General features: G+C 41.7%; 1 protein-coding gene across 5 annotated transcripts in view; it reads left to right on the top strand.

Moving 5' to 3' along the window:
- Nucleotides 1–16,468, top strand: part of ARHGAP11A (Rho GTPase activating protein 11A) — a 32,064-nt gene extending 15,596 nt beyond the window's left edge. The window contains exons 5-12 of one of the 5 annotated variants that reach the window (XM_069732450.1): nt 1,186–1,346; nt 2,235–2,378; nt 4,806–4,880; nt 5,311–5,481; nt 8,859–8,970; nt 11,155–11,263; nt 12,375–12,507; nt 13,791–16,468. In XM_069732450.1, coding sequence (XP_069588551.1) covers nt 1,186–1,346; nt 2,235–2,378; nt 4,806–4,880; nt 5,311–5,481; nt 8,859–8,970; nt 11,155–11,263; nt 12,375–12,507; nt 13,791–15,145 — 2,260 coding nt within the window. In that variant the 3' untranslated portion in view covers nt 15,146–16,468. Of the gene's footprint in view, nt 1–1,185; nt 1,347–2,234; nt 2,379–4,805; nt 4,881–5,310; nt 5,482–8,858; nt 8,971–11,154; nt 11,264–12,362; nt 12,508–13,790 lie in introns of all 5 variants that reach the window. The other 4 variants (XM_069732447.1, XM_069732463.1, XM_069732455.1 and 1 more) reach the window with 4 other exon arrangements.
- Nucleotides 16,469–19,137: the final 2,669 nt, after the last annotated feature.

Below are 19,137 nucleotides of genomic sequence, written 5' to 3'. Positions count from 1 at the left end.
GTTCACTGGTAACCAGGGTAAACATCGGGTTACTAAGCGTAGGGCCGCGCTTAGTAACCTGATATTTACCCTGGTTACCATTGTAAAAAAAAAAAAACAGTACATACTCACATTCCGATGTCTGTCACGTCCCCCGGCGTCAGCTTCCCTGCACTGACTGTCAGCGCCGGCCGTAAAGCAGAGCACAGCGGTGACGTCACCGGTGTGCTCTGCTTTACGGCTGGCGCTGACCGTCAGTGCGGGAAGCTGACGCCGGGGGACGTGACAGACATCGGAATGTGAGTATGTACTGTTTGGTTTTTTTTGTTGTTGTTTTTTTTTACTTTTACAATGGTAACCAGGGTAAATATCAGGTTACTAAGTGTGGCCCTGCGCTTAGTAACCCGATGTTTACCCTGGTTACCCGGGGACTTAGGCATCGTTGAAGACAGTTTCAACGATGCTGAAGTCGTTCCACTGATCGTTAGTCGCTGGAGAGAGCGGTCTGTGTGACAGCTCCCCAGCGACCACACAACGACTTACCAACGATCACGGCCAGGTTGTATCGCTGGTCGTGATCATTGGTAAGTCGTTTAGTGTAACGGTACCTTTAGACTTGATCCCGCAATGCTTTGATTGCCTACATGTTAATCTGTATGAGTGGACTTGCTGCAGTGCATTATCCCAGCATGTCGGTGTTATACTGACAGCTAACTTTCTGGTATATGGCAGACACAGAGGCTGTTGTCATAGAAATCCATCACCGCACTGCAATTGGGAAATGAGGGAGCAATCTGCTGACAGAGGGAGTCCTCTCCTTCTGTCAAATTTCTCATATTCTATGTTTGACGATGGCATCTAAGGAGATAAACTGTGGGAGCAATGTTTTCACCGGTCTGTCGTTTCAGCGGGAGCATCGACGTGCAGATCAGTTGGGCTCCTGTACCTGCGCAATCGGCATGACTATTATATAGATGTAGAGCATTATGGGGTTAAACGAGTGGTGAGTGTGCAGGTTTCTGCTGTGTAGGCACATAACTTTAATTAGAACATTTTTACTATGATGTGTACTGGATATTTTCTGCAGTTATACAATATTTGCCGCTCGGATCAGAATTTAACACTCGCTCTCCCTAGTGCTGCTGACAATATAATATCCCGATTAGCGTTCTCTTTAGTAAAGCATACCTGGGATTTCCTCCACAGATGCGACTCTAATAGGATGGACAGCCATAACTTGGCTGTGATATTTGCTCCTAACCTACTACATTCAGATGACAACGAGAAGATCTCTCCCAGCACTGAAAAGAAATTGCGCATGCAAGTAGCAATTGTAAAAACTCTTATAGATCATCCTGGAGATATTGGTAAGATGCTAAAATGAACTAAATGTATCACCAAACTTATTGTTCCTTTTTAATCTCTCTTCACTCATGTAAAATAAACTTTAAGCTTATCTGCAGCACATTGCTAACATTAGTCTTCTCTCTACAGCAGAAGGGCAAAGTGCGGCCTGTGGGCCACATCTGCCCTCTTGCTGTTCTAGTCCGGCCTGTGGACAGAGAGAGCCAAGGGGCTGAAAACAGTGGCTCGCGGGTCGCACCAAACCCTCTGCCACCCACTGTTATTGCTATGCTCATCCTAAACACCTCTCCCATGCCGGTGCCATTCCCACGGTGTCTGCACTTGGTCTCCCTGGGGCTGTAATTCTGTATTGCGATACGTGACGTCAGTCTAATAAGCGCTGGTGACACTGTCTGCAGATTCCGACAAATCGAATATGAAGTGGCTGCAGCTCATCCCGTACTTCCTCTTCATGTTCAATTTGTCCAAAAGAGGAGACGGTAGCGCCAGCGCTGATTGGGCGCCAGGTTCACATGTCATTCCACCGCATCACAGCCCCTGGACCGCGAGTGCAGACACCGCAGGAAGTGAGTATAGGCTTAAGTAGTGAACAACCCCTGTTAGTGATAACTACAATTAAAATTATTTTATATTAAAATTGTGCATAACTAATTTCAGCCTGTTGGTTCTGCCCTCCACAACAGTCATTCTCATGTGGGCCCCTCTGGAAAATTAATTCCCCACCCTTGCTCCACTCTATTATGGTGTTTTCAGTATTTTTTGTCTTGCAAACCAGAACTTTGTGTGTGATTTGGTATTTTGTGTTCTTATCATTCTGACTTGTACAGTGCTAGAATGCTCCTTTGTATCGTACTTGGGATTTGTTCATAGATTGCCTTTTTTTTTTCTAGGATGTGTTCCTGATTTCCTTCTTGAAAAGATTCCAGGCATGTTGGGAGTGGATATGGGAGCTGATACTCCTGGACTGGAGGTATCTGAAGAAGATGTAGAGTCTCCTGGAGAGAGGAAAAGGAGGAGGCGGAGAAGTGTTGGAGGTAATCTATGCAGAGGAAATGTTGTATGCCATGAAAGTCATTGAATCAATATCAAAATGTGTGTTTGTTTTCTTAATTTCTTTTCCTAAAGCCATGTATAAAACGTAATTGCTTTGTGTACAGATTATATTGTGTCATGTGCTGGTGTAAATGTTGTTGTTTTTTTGCCAGTAACATGCAGCTCCTGATTAAAAAGCTCTTTACTCTTAATTCTAGTAGATTTTATATTGCATAAGCATGCCAGTTACAAAGAATTGATAGGTTTGCAGCCTCTGAATATGAACAGCACTCTCATTTACTGGCAGAAACCAAATAGCTTGAAAAATTAGGAAGAATGGAAGCAACTTTATCAATACTGTCTAAGGCTATGTTTATGTTCACACGTTGTGTTATTGCTTTTTACAGTAACAGCAACAGCTATTAGAGTTCAGAAATCTCATGTACAGTTAGGGCCAGAAATATTTGGACAGTGACACAAGTTTTGTTATTTTAGCTGTTTACAAAAACATGTTCAGAAATACAATTATATATATATAATATGGGCTGAAAGTGCACACTCCCAGCTGCAATATGATAGTTTCCACATCCAAATCGGAGAAAGGGTTTAGGAATCATAGCTCTGTAATGCATAGCGTCCTCTTTTTCAAGGGACCAAAAGTAATTGGACAATGGACTCTAAGGGCTGCAATTAACTCTGAAGGCGTCTCCCTCGTTAACCTGTAATCAATGAAGTAGTTAAAAGGTCAGGGGTGGATTCCAGGTGTGTGGTTTTGCATTTGGAAGCTGTTGCTGTGAGCAGACAACATGCGGTCAAAGGAACTCTCAATTGAGGTGAAGCAGAACATCCTGAGGCTGAAAAAAAAGAAAAAATCCATCAGAGAGATAGCAGACATGCTTGGAGTAGCAAAATCAACAGTTGGGTACATTCTGAGAAAAAAGGAATTGACTGGTGAGCTTGGGAATTCAAAAAGGCCTGGGCGTCCACGGATGACAACAGTGGTGGATGATCACCGCATACTTAATTTGGTGAAGAAGAACCCGTTCACAACATCAACTGAAGTCCAGAACACTCTTAGTGAAGTAGGTGTATCTGTTTCTAAGTCAACAGTAAAGAGAAAACTCCATGACCGTAAATACAAAGGGTTCACATCTAGATGCAAACCATTCATCAATACCAAAAATAGACAGGCCAGAGTTAAATTTGCAGAAAAACACCTCAAGAAGCCAGCTCAGTTCTGGAAAAGTATTCTATGGACAGATGAGACAAAGATCAACCTGTACCAGAATGATGGGAAGAAAAAAGTTTGGAGAAGAAAGGGAACGGCACATGATCCAAGGCACACCACATCCTCTGTAAAACATGGTGGAGGCAACGTGATGGCATGGGCATGCATGGCTTTCAATGGCACTGAGTCACTTGTGTTTATTGATGACATAAGAGCAGACAAGAGTAGCCGGATGAATTCTGAAGTGTACCGGGATATACTTTCAGCCCAGATTCAGCCAAATGCTGCAAAGTTGATTGGACGGCGCTTCATAGTACAGATGGACAATGACCCCAAGCATACACCCAAAGCTACCCAGGAGTTCATGAGTGCCAAAAAGTGGAGCATTCTGCAATGGCCAAGTCAATCTCCAGATCTAAACCCAATTGAGCATGCATTTCACTTGCTCAAATCCAGACTTAAGACGGAAAGACCCACAAACAAGCAAGACCTGAAGGCTGCGGCTGTAAAGGCCTGGCAAAGCATTAAGAAGGAGGAAACCCAGCGTTTGGTGATGTCCATGGGTTCCAGACTTAAGGCAGTGATTGCCTCCAAAGGATTTGCAACAAAATATTGAAAATAAAAATATTTTGTTTGGGTTATGTTTATTTGTCCAATTACTTTTGACCTCCTAAAATGTGGAGTGTTTGTAAAGAAATGTGTACAATTCCTACATTTTCTATCAGATATTTTTGTTCAACCCTTCAAATTAAACGTTACAATCTGCACTTGAATTTTGTTGTAGAGGTTTCATTTCAAATCCAATGTGGTGGCATGCAGAGCCCAACTCGCGAAAATTGTGTCACTGTCCAAATTTTTCTGGCCCTAACTGTACATGCTTGTTTTATTTTCCTTACTGAACTGGAAAACTGCAGCATGTTACTACTACTTTCAGCGTTTTTGCAGCATTTTTTTTTCACCCATAGAAAGCAATGAGAGAGTGCAAAATAATTGCATTCAATGCCCTACCAATGTGTTAAGTAAAAAATGCTCTACCATTGTGCTTTTTTCTCATGAAATTATATAACCGCTTCATGTATAATTTTTTTTTTTGTTCAGAATAGTCAGTATTTTTGTCACAAACAAGCCCTTTAAACGAGCAGAAACCCATTCTGTGAAGCACTCGCATTTATGGAAGAATACTTTATATCTTGCATTTCAGATCTTGTTAGTGGCGCATTGAATAAACTTAAAACTAATAGAACACCTTCCTCTACTCCTCAGACAGGCAGGACTGGTATGTAACTGGTAACTAATACTTAGTAGGATGGCTGCGTGGCATTGTATAACTCTCTTTAAAACGTAAAGGGTTTCAAATGCATCACATATTCCGTAAAACGCTGGCTGACAGTAGTGCATGTTTGGCTGAACTTCACATGCCGCACGTATGAGGAGTGATGGCATCAATCATGACTATAAGCCAGTTTCTGTGTACCTGAAACCTTTTCAAGAGAAGCTTCCCTGAATGCATGGTGATAGAACGAGCGCGTTTTGCTTACAGCTTGAACTCAATGCATAGAAAATACTTTTATTTACTTGCTAACCGCTTGTCAAATGATCTGGAATGAGGACCGCTTCTTACTAACTGCTAATATCTAATGTTTCTGTAATGTTCCCAAACCTTCATATTGGATAACCAAAGACCCCTGTAACTCTTTTCCTTCCAGTTCTCAGTTCCATGGTAACTCCATTAATTCTTACACCAAGTGCCAAAAGGAAACTGCCGTTGGATTCTGCACAGGGAATTTCTAGTAAGAAGAGGAAATCCATTAAGCAGAACCTGACTTCTGAACTGCTGCCGAGCATGCTTTTCAGTGGAGGGTCAACTCCAGGCTCTGGTGAGTATTAACCGGAGTGCAGGTTAAGACATGGAAGAAGTGATTTAACTGGTTTGGGCTTAGTCTGCCCAAAAATGCCCTAGGAGTCCTAAATTTATGATAGTGTGACCATTAAAGTTGTGTATCTAGATTATTAATATTTTTATATTGGATTTTAAAGGAGCTGTCTCGATATAGGTCTTTGAGTGCATCGCTCAACTACCTTCTGGCTCTCTGCTTACAGAGGTGCCTTTCTGATTGACAGGTTGGACCATGGGCATGGTGGTGCCACCGGCCTGAACTGTTCACTCTCTGATGCTACCAACAGAGGCAGCTTTGTGTTTGCAACACAGAGGTATTCAAGCTGCCCTGAACCAGTGATCTGGTGGCCAGCTTTGTGTCAGCGCTTTAAAAATACTACACAAAAGAACTTGTAACCATTGCACTTCTTGCCTAGGAGACCCGACACCCCTAAGCAATTAGCAGTAACAAAATTTAAAATCCCTCCATTAAGAGGTCGGCATTTTAAAAATATCTCTTATCAACATATGACAGGATGGTATGTCATTTGTCAGCTCCCTGACTTTGTTGCTGGCAGATGACCATGTTATGTAGCTGTTAAAGAGGTATTCCCATCTCCAAGATCCTATCCCAAGTGTGTAATAGGTGTTGTAGTAATAATAATTACTATTGCAGGACCTTAACTAGCTAACTGTCACTTCATCAATGGACGTAACCATGTATAACAAAGATCTTGCAAAGCCTGCACATGAGGAAAGAGACATATTGAATCAGAAGAACTTACTACATGCTGATTACAATTATACCTTGGTTCATGAAATCTGTCTTATGGTTGTTATTTAATCTTTATTTTTAGTTCATGATATGCTCGTGCTTCGGGGTTCATCAGGTATTTTAAAAAACAAAAAAACTTACATCTTTATTAGAATATCCCGTTAGCAGCTATGTAAAAAGGGAGTCACAGAATAAAGGGCAAAGCCACAGGTTGAAGTAGACACAAGGCATACACTGCCTGTAACACTAGTATTGAGATAATATAGGGTGAATACAGATGGAAGAAGTGATTTACACACATGTAGTAAAGATAGAATACTAAGAACAAATAGTTACTGGCATTTATTATCTGCAGTGTTACAATCAAAAGACAATAGAATTTATATTAAATGACTACTCATAACACTATCTGGAAAATTATAATGATCTCTCCCATAATCGTCCTCTCTATTTGGATTTTGGCACTCTGACAAAGTTAAGAAATAAATGTATAATATTTATTTAAAAATATGTTTAAATCTGTCACCTTTACCCAGTTAAAAAAATATATAAATTCAGATATTTGGTATTTTCTTATCTGTAAAAGTCTGATCTAACAAAATATCACTTGTACACTGTATGGGTGAATGGCAGGAAACAAAAATATTGAAATAGAAAAATTAAGTTTTGTGATCCCTGCACCCTCGCTAAAAAAAAAAAAAAAATACAAAGTTTGTCTTGTAAGTTTGGCATCACCGTAATTATACGGACCTGAAGAAAAGCAGTGGCAGGTTATTTTTACTGCATGATAAATGCCGTAATTACAACACAATGGCAAGTTTTTGTTTCTCCACATTTCACCCCACTCCTAATTTCACCCTAACCAGGGGTGTCAAACTGCATTCCTCGAGGGCCTCAAACCATGCGTGTTTTCAAGATTTCCTTAGCATTGCACAAGGTGCTGGAATCATTCTCTGCAGGTGATTAAATTATCACCTGTGCAATGCAAGGAAATCCTGAAAACATGACCTGTTTGCAGCCCTCGAGGAATGCAGTTTGACACCCCTGCCCTAACCCACCAGTTTGCAGTACCGTATATACTCGAGTATAAGCCGAGATTTTCAGCCCGAAAAAATGGGCTGAAAGTGCCCCTCTCGGCTTATACTCGAGTCATGGAAAGGGGGGGGGGGGTCGGCGGGTGAGGGGGAGCGACGCCTGTCAAATACTCACCTTTTCTCGGCGCTCCTGACGCGGTCCCCGCATGTCCCACGGTCTTTAGGCGCTGCAGCTTCTTCCCCTGTTCAGCTGTCACTGGTACCGCTCATTAAAGTAATGAATATGGACTCCACTCCCATAGGGGTGGAGCCGCATATTCATTACTGTAATGAGCGGAACCATGTGACCGCTCACTACAGGAAGAAGCTGCCGCTCCCGAAGACCATGGGACATGCGGGGATCACGTCAGGAGCGCCGGCAGCAGGTGAGTATGTCATATTCACCTTTCCGCGTTCCACCGACGCTCCGTCTTCCGCGTCCTCTGCAGTGACTGTTCAGGTCAGAGGGCGCAATGACGTATTAGTGTGCGCGCCGCCCTCTGCCTGAACAGTCAGTGCGGAGAGACGGAACGCTGAGGAGCAGCGACGAGGGGTGAGTATGTCTTTTTTTTTTTTTTTTTCTTTTTTTTTTTTTAGTGCAGCAGCATTACATGTGGCACAATGCTATATGGAGCATTATATGGGGCCGTAAAGAACTGCATGGAGCATTATATGGAGCATCTATGGGGCCATAACTGCATGGAGCATTATATGGGGCCATAACTGTATGGAGCATTATATGGGGCCATAACTGTATGGAGCATTATATGGGGCCATAACTGCATGGAGCATTATATGGGGCCATAACTGCATGGAGCATTATATGGGGCCATGACTGCATGGAGCATTATATGGGGCCATAACTGCATGGAGCATTATATGGGGCCATAACTGCATGGAGCATTATATGGGGCATATTTGTATATGGAGCATCTTATGGGGCCCATCATGAACAATATGGAGCATTATATGGGGCTCCTGATTCAATATGGATATTCAAAAACACTTAACCTACTGATGTCTCAATTAATTTTACTTTTATTGGTATCTATTTTTATTTTTGACATTTACCGGCAGCTGCTGCATTTTCCACCCTAGGCTTATACTCGAGTCAATAAGTTTTCCCAGTTTTTTGTTGCAAAATTAGGGGGGTCGGCTTATACTCTCGTATATATACGGTACATTGTTTTTAAAGTGAATGGCATCATTCAAAACTACAACTTGTCCCACATAAAACAAACCCTCATATTGCTGTGTTTCCAAAAATATAAAGTTATGGCCTAAGAATGAAAGGAAGTCTGAAATGAAAAATCACCAGGTCATAAAATATGCTGTCTGGGACATAGATACTGATATCCTCTGCATCCGTCTCCGCAGGAGCCACAGAATATACAGGGCTGCTGTGTTCCGCTCCATGTTATATCTGGCAACCACTGGAGTCAATAACAACTGATCACTTAGTGTCAAACCCCACCCAGATTATATTGATGACCCCTTTAAGTTTGACCTTTTCCAATTTCTCCTACTTAGCTCTGGCTGATGGAAGCCCTTGTGTTTCTTTCGAAGCATCGGGATGCTCTTTCTCCCCATCAAGCAGCAATTTAAAACATAGCAAGAGAAGAGAGAACAGGAAAGTGCAGAGGTATGTCTTTTTACGTTATATGGTCACTTCACAAAATATTTTACAGTGGTAATCTAGTATGAGGACATCAAGGGCTACTAACATTCCCCTGAAAACACTTTTTTTTTTTTTTTTTTTTTTATTGGGTCGTTCCCTGTATGACACCTACCTCAGTTGTGGAGGTTGACACCCTAAGGTCACAACAGTGGCTTGTCAGCTGTCCCTGGTAGTCCCTAACCTGTCTAATGACAAGTCGCACCAGTCCATAGATAAATCAGTGCTAGGAACAAACCAGTGTAACTCCCTCATACAATATACAGTAGATATATGGTCTAGGATGTTACTTCAGCATAGCAAATAAGAGAAAAGCACTTAGGCTATGTGCCCACGTTGCAGAACGTATGCAGAATTTCCCGCATCAAAACCGGACTCCCTTGCCAGGAAATCTGCTTGCGGTTTTTTTAGCGCTTTCGTTGCGATTTTTCTCGCGGGTTTTTTATTTTTTTATATTTTTTTTTCATTTGTCCAAATACAATTCTGTAGCGGCAAAATTGACGATTTTCCACAAAATGAATGAACATGCTGCATTTTTTTTTTTCCGCTGCGGAAAAAAATGCAGCATGGGCACAACAATTGCGGAATGCCATTTAAAATAATGGGATGCGGCTGGAAAAACACTTAAATGCTTAAAAAAGCGCAACGTGGGCGCATAGCCTTATAGCATCAAATGTAACTGCAGGGTCTCTAATAGGGTTCACTATATTTTCTAGTCTGGACCATCCTCATGACGGAGGTACATCATGTGGACAGCTAAATCTACCTTTAACACATGTTTTGTGAAATGTATGAAGGAATAATGATTAATGTTTACACGAGAGGATCTGATGTATTTTATGCTAATGTTTATGGGAGTTTCCTGCCCTTGTTATAAGGATCATCCAGACTACCAAACATAATAAATCCTCTATATAGGGTTACATCCGATGCCATGAGTATTTATTTTTTTTTCTCTCTTATTTGCTATGCTGAAGTAACGTCCTAGACCATATATCTATAATTTATCAGGAGTTAAGGTACCTTCACACTGAACGATATCGCTAGCGATCCGTGACGTTGCAGCGTCCTGGCTAGCGATATCGTTCAGTTTGACAGGCAGCAGCGATCAGGATCCTGCTGTGCCATCGTTGGTCGGAGCAGAAAGTCCAGAACTTTATTTCGTCGCTGGACTTCCGCAGATATCGCTGAATCGGCGTGTGTGACGCCGATTCAGCGATGTCTTCGCTGGTAACCAGGGTAAACATCGGGTTACTAAGCGCAGGGCCGCGCTTAGTAACCCGATGTTTACCCTGGTTACCAGCGTAAACGTGTAAAAAAAAAAACTACATATTTGCATTCCGGTGTCTGTCCCCTGGCGCTGTGCTTCTCTGCACTGTGTAAGCGCCGGCCGGAAAGCAGAGCACAGCAGTGACGTCACCGCTGTGCTTTCCGGCTGGCGCTCACAGTCAGTGCAGAGAAGCACCGTGCCGGGGGACAGACACCGGAATGTAAGTATGTAGTGTTTTTTTTTTTTTTTTACGTTTACGCTGGTAACCAGGGTAAACATCAGGTTACTAAGCGCGGCCCTGCGCTTAGTAAACCGATGTTTACCCTGGTTACCCGGGGACCGGCATCGTTGGTCGCTGGAGAGCTGTCTGTGTGACAGCTCTCCAGCGACCACACAGCAACGCTGCAGCGATCGGAATCGTTGTCTAGATCGCTGCAGCGTCGCTAAATGTGATGGTACCCTTACACTGGTTTGGTTTTATGATTGATTTGATATATCTTTGGACTAGTGTGACTTGTCATTAGACAGGTAAGGGACTAGCGGGGGTGCCACTGTCGTGACATTAGAGTGCCAACCTCCGCCGCTTACGTAAGTGTCATATTCAGGGAAAGACCCCATAAAAAATTTGTTTTTTGGTCCATTTACAACTCCTGCTCCCAATATAGGTATAGTATTTGTTTAAAAAAATATATTTTTTCTATAAATTAATCACTTCTTGGAGGAATTGGATTTCAAGCACTAATATATTTATTATTAACTAGTGTGTACTCTTATTTAAAGGTATTTTCAATGCATTTAGGGGAATTTAATAGTATAACTGTTCACTTTCTCAGAATGACACAAAAATATATACAGTATTTTTTTTTTTTTTCTTTTTTTAGAGTTGACTCAGGAAAAACTGGTTGCTTTTCTCCTAAAATAAGTCGCACAGAGATGGTGCGCAGGTCGCTTCGTCTAAGATTCAGCCTAGGAAGAAGCAACAAGGATGTGGTAGGTCTAGGCGTAAAAACAATAAAATCAAGCTGCTTTTATGTCATGTGGTGTCTTTTATGTATGAACTAGAAAATTGTTAGCGCAGTATTCCCATTGGAGACATTTAGGGCATATGAAAGTAGAAGAGGGTACATCTCATTCTACTAATTTATTGTTAGATGATGATTGCCTCCCCACAAATTCAAGTCCTTGAGCCTATCCTGAGGAGAAGCCATAAATGTCCCCCCTTTTTAGTATTGGGCTGTAGAAATGTTTCAGAACACTTATGTTCTTAATGGAGAATAGAGATATCTTGAACTTTGCAGGTGTAATTCACAATTGCACACCTCACTCTGATTGTAGCCTTTTTGGTATAACCGTATAGCTGCACCCAAATTACTCTTCAGTGTGTTGTCTACCGCTGGTTATCGTACACACCAGCTATCACTTTAATTGTTGTAAGCTCTTTCCGATTGGTTCTATCCCCAGTTAGTCTGACACTGCCAGCACAAATTGGTCAGATTCTCTTTGTTACAAAATAAATCATAACGCCCAAGAATTGTTAATTCCTAGGCTAGATTTCCAGGAAAAATGATTTCCAGATGAATGGAAAAATAAACCTCTAGGAAAAGATCAAAAACGTGTCATGAACAATGCAAGTGAACAAACATAAAAGAACCTGTCGGCATGATTTTGCTAGTTAAACTATGTGCTGGGCGCTGCCTCCTCTTGCTGCATTATCATCCCCGGCGCCCGCGCTGTAAGGACGAAGGGCAGCGCAACAGTCGCCGGGGACGATAACGCTGCAAGAGGCGGCGGCGTCCGGCGCGCACAGGCCCGGAGCGACAGCTGTGCTGAGTCTGATTAGGAAGGAAAGTCCCGCCCCCGGGATGGTTTCATGGTATGTGGGGGGTACATTTTATAAACGTTTATTTCAGCGTGTGCAGCGAGCATAACTAAAAGAGCCACCTTGTCAGAATGCAGCATTAGTGCTGCACAATGTGGCTCTTTTAGTTACAAACGCCTGAGGGGGGGGGGTGACAGGTTCCCTTTAAAGAGCAGCGTACAGAAACATGTTTTTGTTAGATTAACACTGTTGAAAAATCTAATCTTTTAGGCTTCTTCCCAGAGCACTGGCTTTTCTTCCAGTATCCGATCCCAAAGCATTGGCTGGAGACTTGCAAACTCACAAGAACTGAATATTTCTGGGAGCAAGACCGACGTTGTTCCTTCACCAGTTGACAGTCCATTTGTAAGTACAGGTAAGAGATGGGCTCCCGCGTCCAGGGTTAGCATCAGTATTAAAGGGGAGTGAATTTGGAGTATTGTGAACGTGACTATAGAGTACTTATTATTTCATTATATTCCTGTTTTAAATAACGAAATACATTATGGTCTTGACTTGTAAAGGATCACATTGCAGTCTTGGGTAAAATGCCTCGTATGCCTTTTTGAACAGCTCTGTTTACTAAATGTGAAATGTGCAAACGGGGTATTATCATTGTAACGTACAACAGAAGCAGAATCTGCTTATGTTACTAGATCTTTACTTCGACTTGACCCAAGGGTCAAGGTCTTAAATTTTTGGATAAACTGTACATAAAATTATATTTGGAATCCGCAAGCTTGTTGTTTTGTTTGGTGACATGGATGATATCCATGGACCTCACAAGGGGATAAAGAACATTTCCGCCCACCATTTCAGAATTGGGGCATTCTTCATGACTTTTTGGACAGCACCAAACATGATGTGGATCGCTGGCTGTTGTAGGTCACGAAGGGCTGAGGAATTGTGAACGGTGGAATAACTGTTACCATTCTTTTCAGCTGTTAGCAGTCTATAAAGCAGATATCTTCCAATTATTTGATCTGTAGGAATTGGGCCGTATTGAGGTTGCCTACAAATGCTTCTGATCGTAGCAAACAAATATTCCAACATGTTGGATGTGGGCAGCATGGTGGCTGAGTGGTTGGCATACGGCTCAGAGGTTAGCACTATTTGAGTGCCAGGATCCTAGACTATAATTCCACTTCCGGTTTCTTCTCACACTTAAAAGATAGAATGATAGGAAATTTAGATTGAGCCCCATTGGAGACGATGATGATGTCTGTAAAGCACTGTGCAAGTAATGGTGCTATATAAGTAAAATGGATAAATAAAGAAAAAGGACACCCAAGTTAATCAGCCATGTGCTATTGGATTTTTTTTTCATACCCTTCTTTATACAATCTTGTAAATTGTATTGCCCTCACAAAATGGAGTTTAACCTTTTATTGATTTTTGTAAGGCATGAGACAAATGGAGGTTCTGAGGCCAAAAACTGACATCTGGAGATCAATTCACTTTACTAAATAAAGAGAAATTCTTACAAAATATTATATACTGTTATATATAACTAATATGACCACTCTTCATGTGAACAACTCTTTAAAAACTATAAGTTATATTAGAAATGTTAATTTAATGGTTTTAATTCTAGACAAAAAAAAAATTGATCTGTTTTCCTCTATAGCTCATGGTATTCTACTTTCTTATTCTTTGCAGGCTCAAAGCAGATAAGTAAATCGGAAGATAACTTACTAACCCCCAAGAAAGCTGATAACTCTAGTCATCGTATGTCTTGGACTGGACCTCATCCTGTTACTGAGTTGTGTGACAAGAAGACTCCGCCAAGTGGGTACCTCCATGGTGAAAACTGCGCTTCTGAGCCTGTTGTGACTGGGAAGCCCCCAACCATGCCCAAACAGTTCATGTCTCCTGAAGGAAGTTCTGAGGAGCCCCCAAATAACTCCCTCTGCGAGGAAGGCGAGAGTAAAGTACAGAACACTCTACAGATGATCACAAAGGCATTTACAGAATCGGGGAGCGATCTCCATATGGTTGTTGAATGTTTTAAGTCTGCAGATGTAGAAAACGATCCTGAAGTTTTTTGTGATCCTCTTGTTAATGCAGCTCGGGATTCCAGCTTGTACAGTGAGCAGATTACTGTCAAAGACGAGAGTACATGTGAAGAAGTGTTATGTATAGAAGAAGAAACCAGTGAAAGGCAATTAAATACGCAAGGCTGTACCTTGGAGAGCATTGCTCAATCTTCTGACGTTTTATTGAAGATCGTGGAGGATAATGAGTGTATTGGTGACGGTGTGTTTGCGCAGCAGAAAGCGGAAAGCAGCGTGGAAGAACTTTGTAGTATAAGTAAGCCTGTCTGTCCCGTTACTAATTTACATGACACAAAAGCAGTATCTGAGCCTGTACTGCAAAAGGCAGCATCCATCCCATCTGTATTTATGGGTTGTCAAGTTCCCCCACCTATACCTCATCGGAGAACAAGCAGGGTGTCTGACCACATACAGCACTTCAATAAACTCTGCCTAAACGATCACGGGACTTTCCCGAAACTGAAGTCGCCCATCAAATTGGAGCGTACACCTGTACGTCAGTCTGTCCGGCGCATAAATTCCATGTCTGGGGTAAACAACCAAGTGGACAACAGCCAGAAAAAAGATAAAGCTTCTCGCTCACCATTGGTAAAAGCCATTAGCTTAGATGGATCGTTGTCATCTGAGATGCTTTTAAGCAAAGGTAATAGACTGAAATCTTCTGTGGATCATTCTAGTATTCATTCTGTTCGAAGCAACTTTAGGATTCCAAAACCGGTACTGAACACGCCAAGATCTCATAATAACACCACAAACATGCAAAAAACTGTGCTGGAGGATGTGACCAATCAGGATCTATCCCGACCCTCGTGCAAGAAATCTGATCTCACTGCTACTACGCCCAATAATAACTCCATGCGCATGCTGTCTGGTAGGGATCATAGTCGCTACAGAGGATCGCCAAGGAACCCAATAGCAAGAGTGACTTTCCTGCCGGCTACCAAGCCCTTGGACTTGTAAGGCTGGTCTCAAGCTTTTGTTTACATGCTAGATAACAAGCTAGCCAATGGACCCAAATATTATTTTTTTACATTTGCTAGAAGCAGCACCTTGTATGTTTGATATGTCGCCGTTTGAGCGGTTTTTGAATTGGTGTGTCTTTAGTATTCAGGAGCCGGTGAAAGTGGTTATTGACTTTCTATTCTACATTGTATTTTGGTCATAGATGACTGATGTGATTTGAACACAGATTAGAACCTATGACCTGAATTTTGTTTCCACGTCTGAGCTGGAAGCTTAATCCTTTCCTCATAGGTTGTTGTGTATGACTGGGACCATCTGTATGCGAACACACAAAAAAACTTGAAAATTACTTATCAAACTTTTAGACTCTACTGTATAGACGGGTAATGCAGCTTGACTTCTTTTTGGGAGACTTTAACTTCTCAGTATTCACATGAATTTTTAGTTTCTTCAGCTAATGTGAAGTTTCATTTTTATGATTTCAATGGTTTGATTCAGGTCTTACGATTTCTATTTTTTTAGTAATATTTTAATTCCTCGATAGAAAAGATTGCACCAATTTTGTGTCTTACATCCATCTTTGGTGTTTCGTTTTATCAGGTTGTATCCAGAGGAGTTTACGGTTTTTGATACATGGAAAATTTTATTTGTAAATTGAAAACTATTTAAAATAAGTAGATTTAAACTGAATGAAAGCTGGGGTAGTGCAGATTATTGTATGGTTGTGTACTGGCTTATTTATTGCTTACTGAACTTGTTTTTCCCTCAAAGCAGTTTTAATAGAAATTTGGACGGATACTATACACCTCTAATCTGTTATCTAATGTTGCAGAATTGACCGGGACGTGTGACTTTGACCATCTTAAATTCACAATTGTCATTAAAATATTTTACTCAAGCGTAAATTACTTATGTCTGATGTTGTAACCAGTGATACTTTAATGGAATTTCTTGCCATCTAGATTTTGGCATGGATTTTGAAAGCACAGACCATAACACCCATAAGTTACAGGACAAAGCAGCTACTTCCATCTGTATGCATTCATGCCTTACAGGTCTCGCAGCACATCTGTGTAATATATTTTAATGTATTGTCTTACGTTATTTTAACTTTTTAGTTTTGTGATTTTTGGGGAGCGCTTATTTCTCAGGCTGTCTGACCTATTACTGAGCAGGAACTTTAACATGCCTTGTACCAGGAAAGGCTATGATTTCTGTAATTTGTACCATATCTTAAGTTTTAGCCTTTAACTGGTACTAATTGTGATAAAATGTCAGCTGTAGCGGAGACCGGTGACAATAAATTTTCTGCTGAGGAAATGTTTATTTTACTTTCAAGAAAATGCAAGCTTGGATGACTGGATTTGGGTTGGCCATGCATGTTTCAAGCTCTAAACGAGTTCAGAGCAAATCAGGTTTATGACCAGTAACAACTGAATAGGACCTGACTGCAGACAGGAATGTAATGAGGGCAAAGAGGGTTGATCGGATTTTTATGAAGCTCAGCCTATGCCTAAGCTTTGCAGGTGTACCATGTTGGCTTGCAATAGGCCCCTGCTGGCAAACTAATGTATTCTCTAACAGTAGCCTCTTTTAGCGGAATAATGCCCTCTGCCACTACAACCATTTTTCAGGAAAGTTTTGAAGAACCATTGAGTGCTCAACGTTTTTACTTTGCCTCAGAGTTTCCGAAGTCTCAATATAATAAATATGTAAAGGATTGGTAGTAATGTCTTGGTACCAGATACCATAGGATGCTTTCTGGGGTTTTGTGAATTCTGTGGCTTCATGTGTAAGAGCGGTTTTGACAACACAAGTGGGACCTACTTTAAAGGGAACCTGACAGCTGATACATGTATGCTTCCTGTGAACTGGGCAGCATTTATCAGACACTGGCTTGTATGATCTCAGCCAGGTATGTCTGACTCTGAAACAATGCGGTGTTTCAGTCAAACACACTTTAAAAACTGCTGGGGACTGGGCTGCGCCGAAGACTAGTGATGAGTGAGTATTCTCGTTACTCAAGTTTCTCCAAGCATGCTCGTTTGTTAGGAAATCCCCACATGTATTCAAGCTGTCTAGCAACTGGAAATCATGCAGCTGCGTCGATATAAACTAAATCTCTGAACACGCTGAAATACTCAGAGACCACCCGAGCGTGCTCGCTCATAACTACCGAAGACTAGTCAGACTGGAGGCCCTCGACTTCTCCTAACTGCCCCCTATAGGCGCATTCAGTGGGAGACCAGTCAATCCAGGGCAGCAGGTGGGGAGAAGCCGCCGTGGATCGAGCCACACAAGAACCTACGGTAGTTGGCTAGGCAGGTCCATAGCAGCTTCTCCCTGCTTGCTGCCCTGGATTGACTGGTCTTCCTGCATCTATTTGGGTTATTCAGTACTCGCACAATGTGGGCAAACCTGATTGATTGGGGTTGTCCAAGTGTGTCACATCGTTGTAACGCTAGCCCTGTGCCTAATTAGCGCTGACTTTATGCTCCCCACCTTTGTATGAATTGGACATCAAGAAAAAGTCAGCTGTGCATGGCTGCTCACTTTTCTCTTGATATCTCATACTTCCAAAGGTGAGTAGAGTAAAGCCATTGCTGATTAGACGCACGTTTCGCATGATGCAAGTGCTGACACTGCTTCAATGGCACTGGAGGCGAGTACAAGTGTTATTTTACTGGGAGTAAACATGCCGATTGAGAAGAGGTTGTTTGAGTAGTGAAAACCACTTTAAACTCTTTCTCTGAAACACTGCAGTTTTTCAGAGTGATTCATATGTCCAATATCATACAGTCACGGTCTGGTACATACTGCCTGGTTCTAGCCAGGTGCTTCTAACTTTACATCTGGTCAGTATTATTCCTGCTAGTCACAGTAGAAATGAATACACAAATTCTATTATTAATTTGCTCAATAATCACTTTAGAATCTTGTATGCAGAGGGATTGGCAACTACTTGAAATAAAATCAGAACATGAACCATTCAAGAACAGTATAAGAAAGTCTTTATATTGAGGCTGAACTTCATGTCTTGGCCTGAGTCTGGAGGGCGCTGGAAGGCAAAGCAAGAAGGCTTGACTAGCGAGAAGCAACCTATGCCCAGCAGTGTATACCGTACTTTACTGAAAAGCTGTCGCTGGAAGACCTGTGAGAATGATGAACAGTAAAAAAAAAAAAAAGCTCGGCTGCTAAACAGTGCTGATATTTAACCAAAGTAAAGAAATGGAAAGAAGTAACAAGGGGAGGAATAGAGAATTATCAAGGCTTTGGGTTACGCATTAGTCTGTCTCACTATGGGAGGCGTATGGGAGATTTTCTGACTCCTCTGTCAGAAGAGAGTAGAATCGGGCATATTGGCGTGCAATACCTAATCCATCTGTTCCCATGGGGGGGATAAACTAGAGCTGTTTTCTAGTCGCTTCCTCGCCTCTACTACTGTAATGGTCCATAGATATCTTTGTGATCGTATGAGCATCTTTAAACACTGAATGTCCATCTACACAATAATTAAATCTAAAGTTAAAACTGCAGTACAGCTCACTCTAGTCCCCCACATTTAAGTAATGCCTGATTCATTAAGAGGCGCCTCAGTCAATCAGGCGCCTTTGACTCCATCTTAACCCTCATGAAGACTGTCTTGAACAATGCTGAACTTTATGAATCATGGCTATAGATTACAAGACTCAATATTGGCCTGAATTCTGAGACACTGATGTTTTTCTAACTTTCTTACATCAGCCTTCCCATAGTATTGTCATATGTAGTGAAAAATCATGGTCTTTTATGGATGTCAACCACAGGCTGTTCTTATGATAAGCAATCGAAAAAGCACAAGTTCAAATTGCCTTATAAAAAGAAAAATATTTTTAATCCCATATGACGTACTATCCCGTCGAGGTGACCTGGGACTTAATTCCCGGTGACGGGATAGTATGTCATATGCGATCGGCCACACTCACGGCAGGGTGTCAGCTGACTATCGC

The sequence above is a fragment of the Ranitomeya imitator genome, chromosome 1, assembly GCF_032444005.1.
Source record: "Ranitomeya imitator isolate aRanImi1 chromosome 1, aRanImi1.pri, whole genome shotgun sequence".
NCBI classification, from domain to species: Eukaryota; Metazoa; Chordata; class Amphibia; order Anura; family Dendrobatidae; genus Ranitomeya; species Ranitomeya imitator.
The sequence above is the reverse complement of the archived record's forward strand: the minus strand, read 5'-3'. Positions and strand labels throughout refer to the sequence as shown.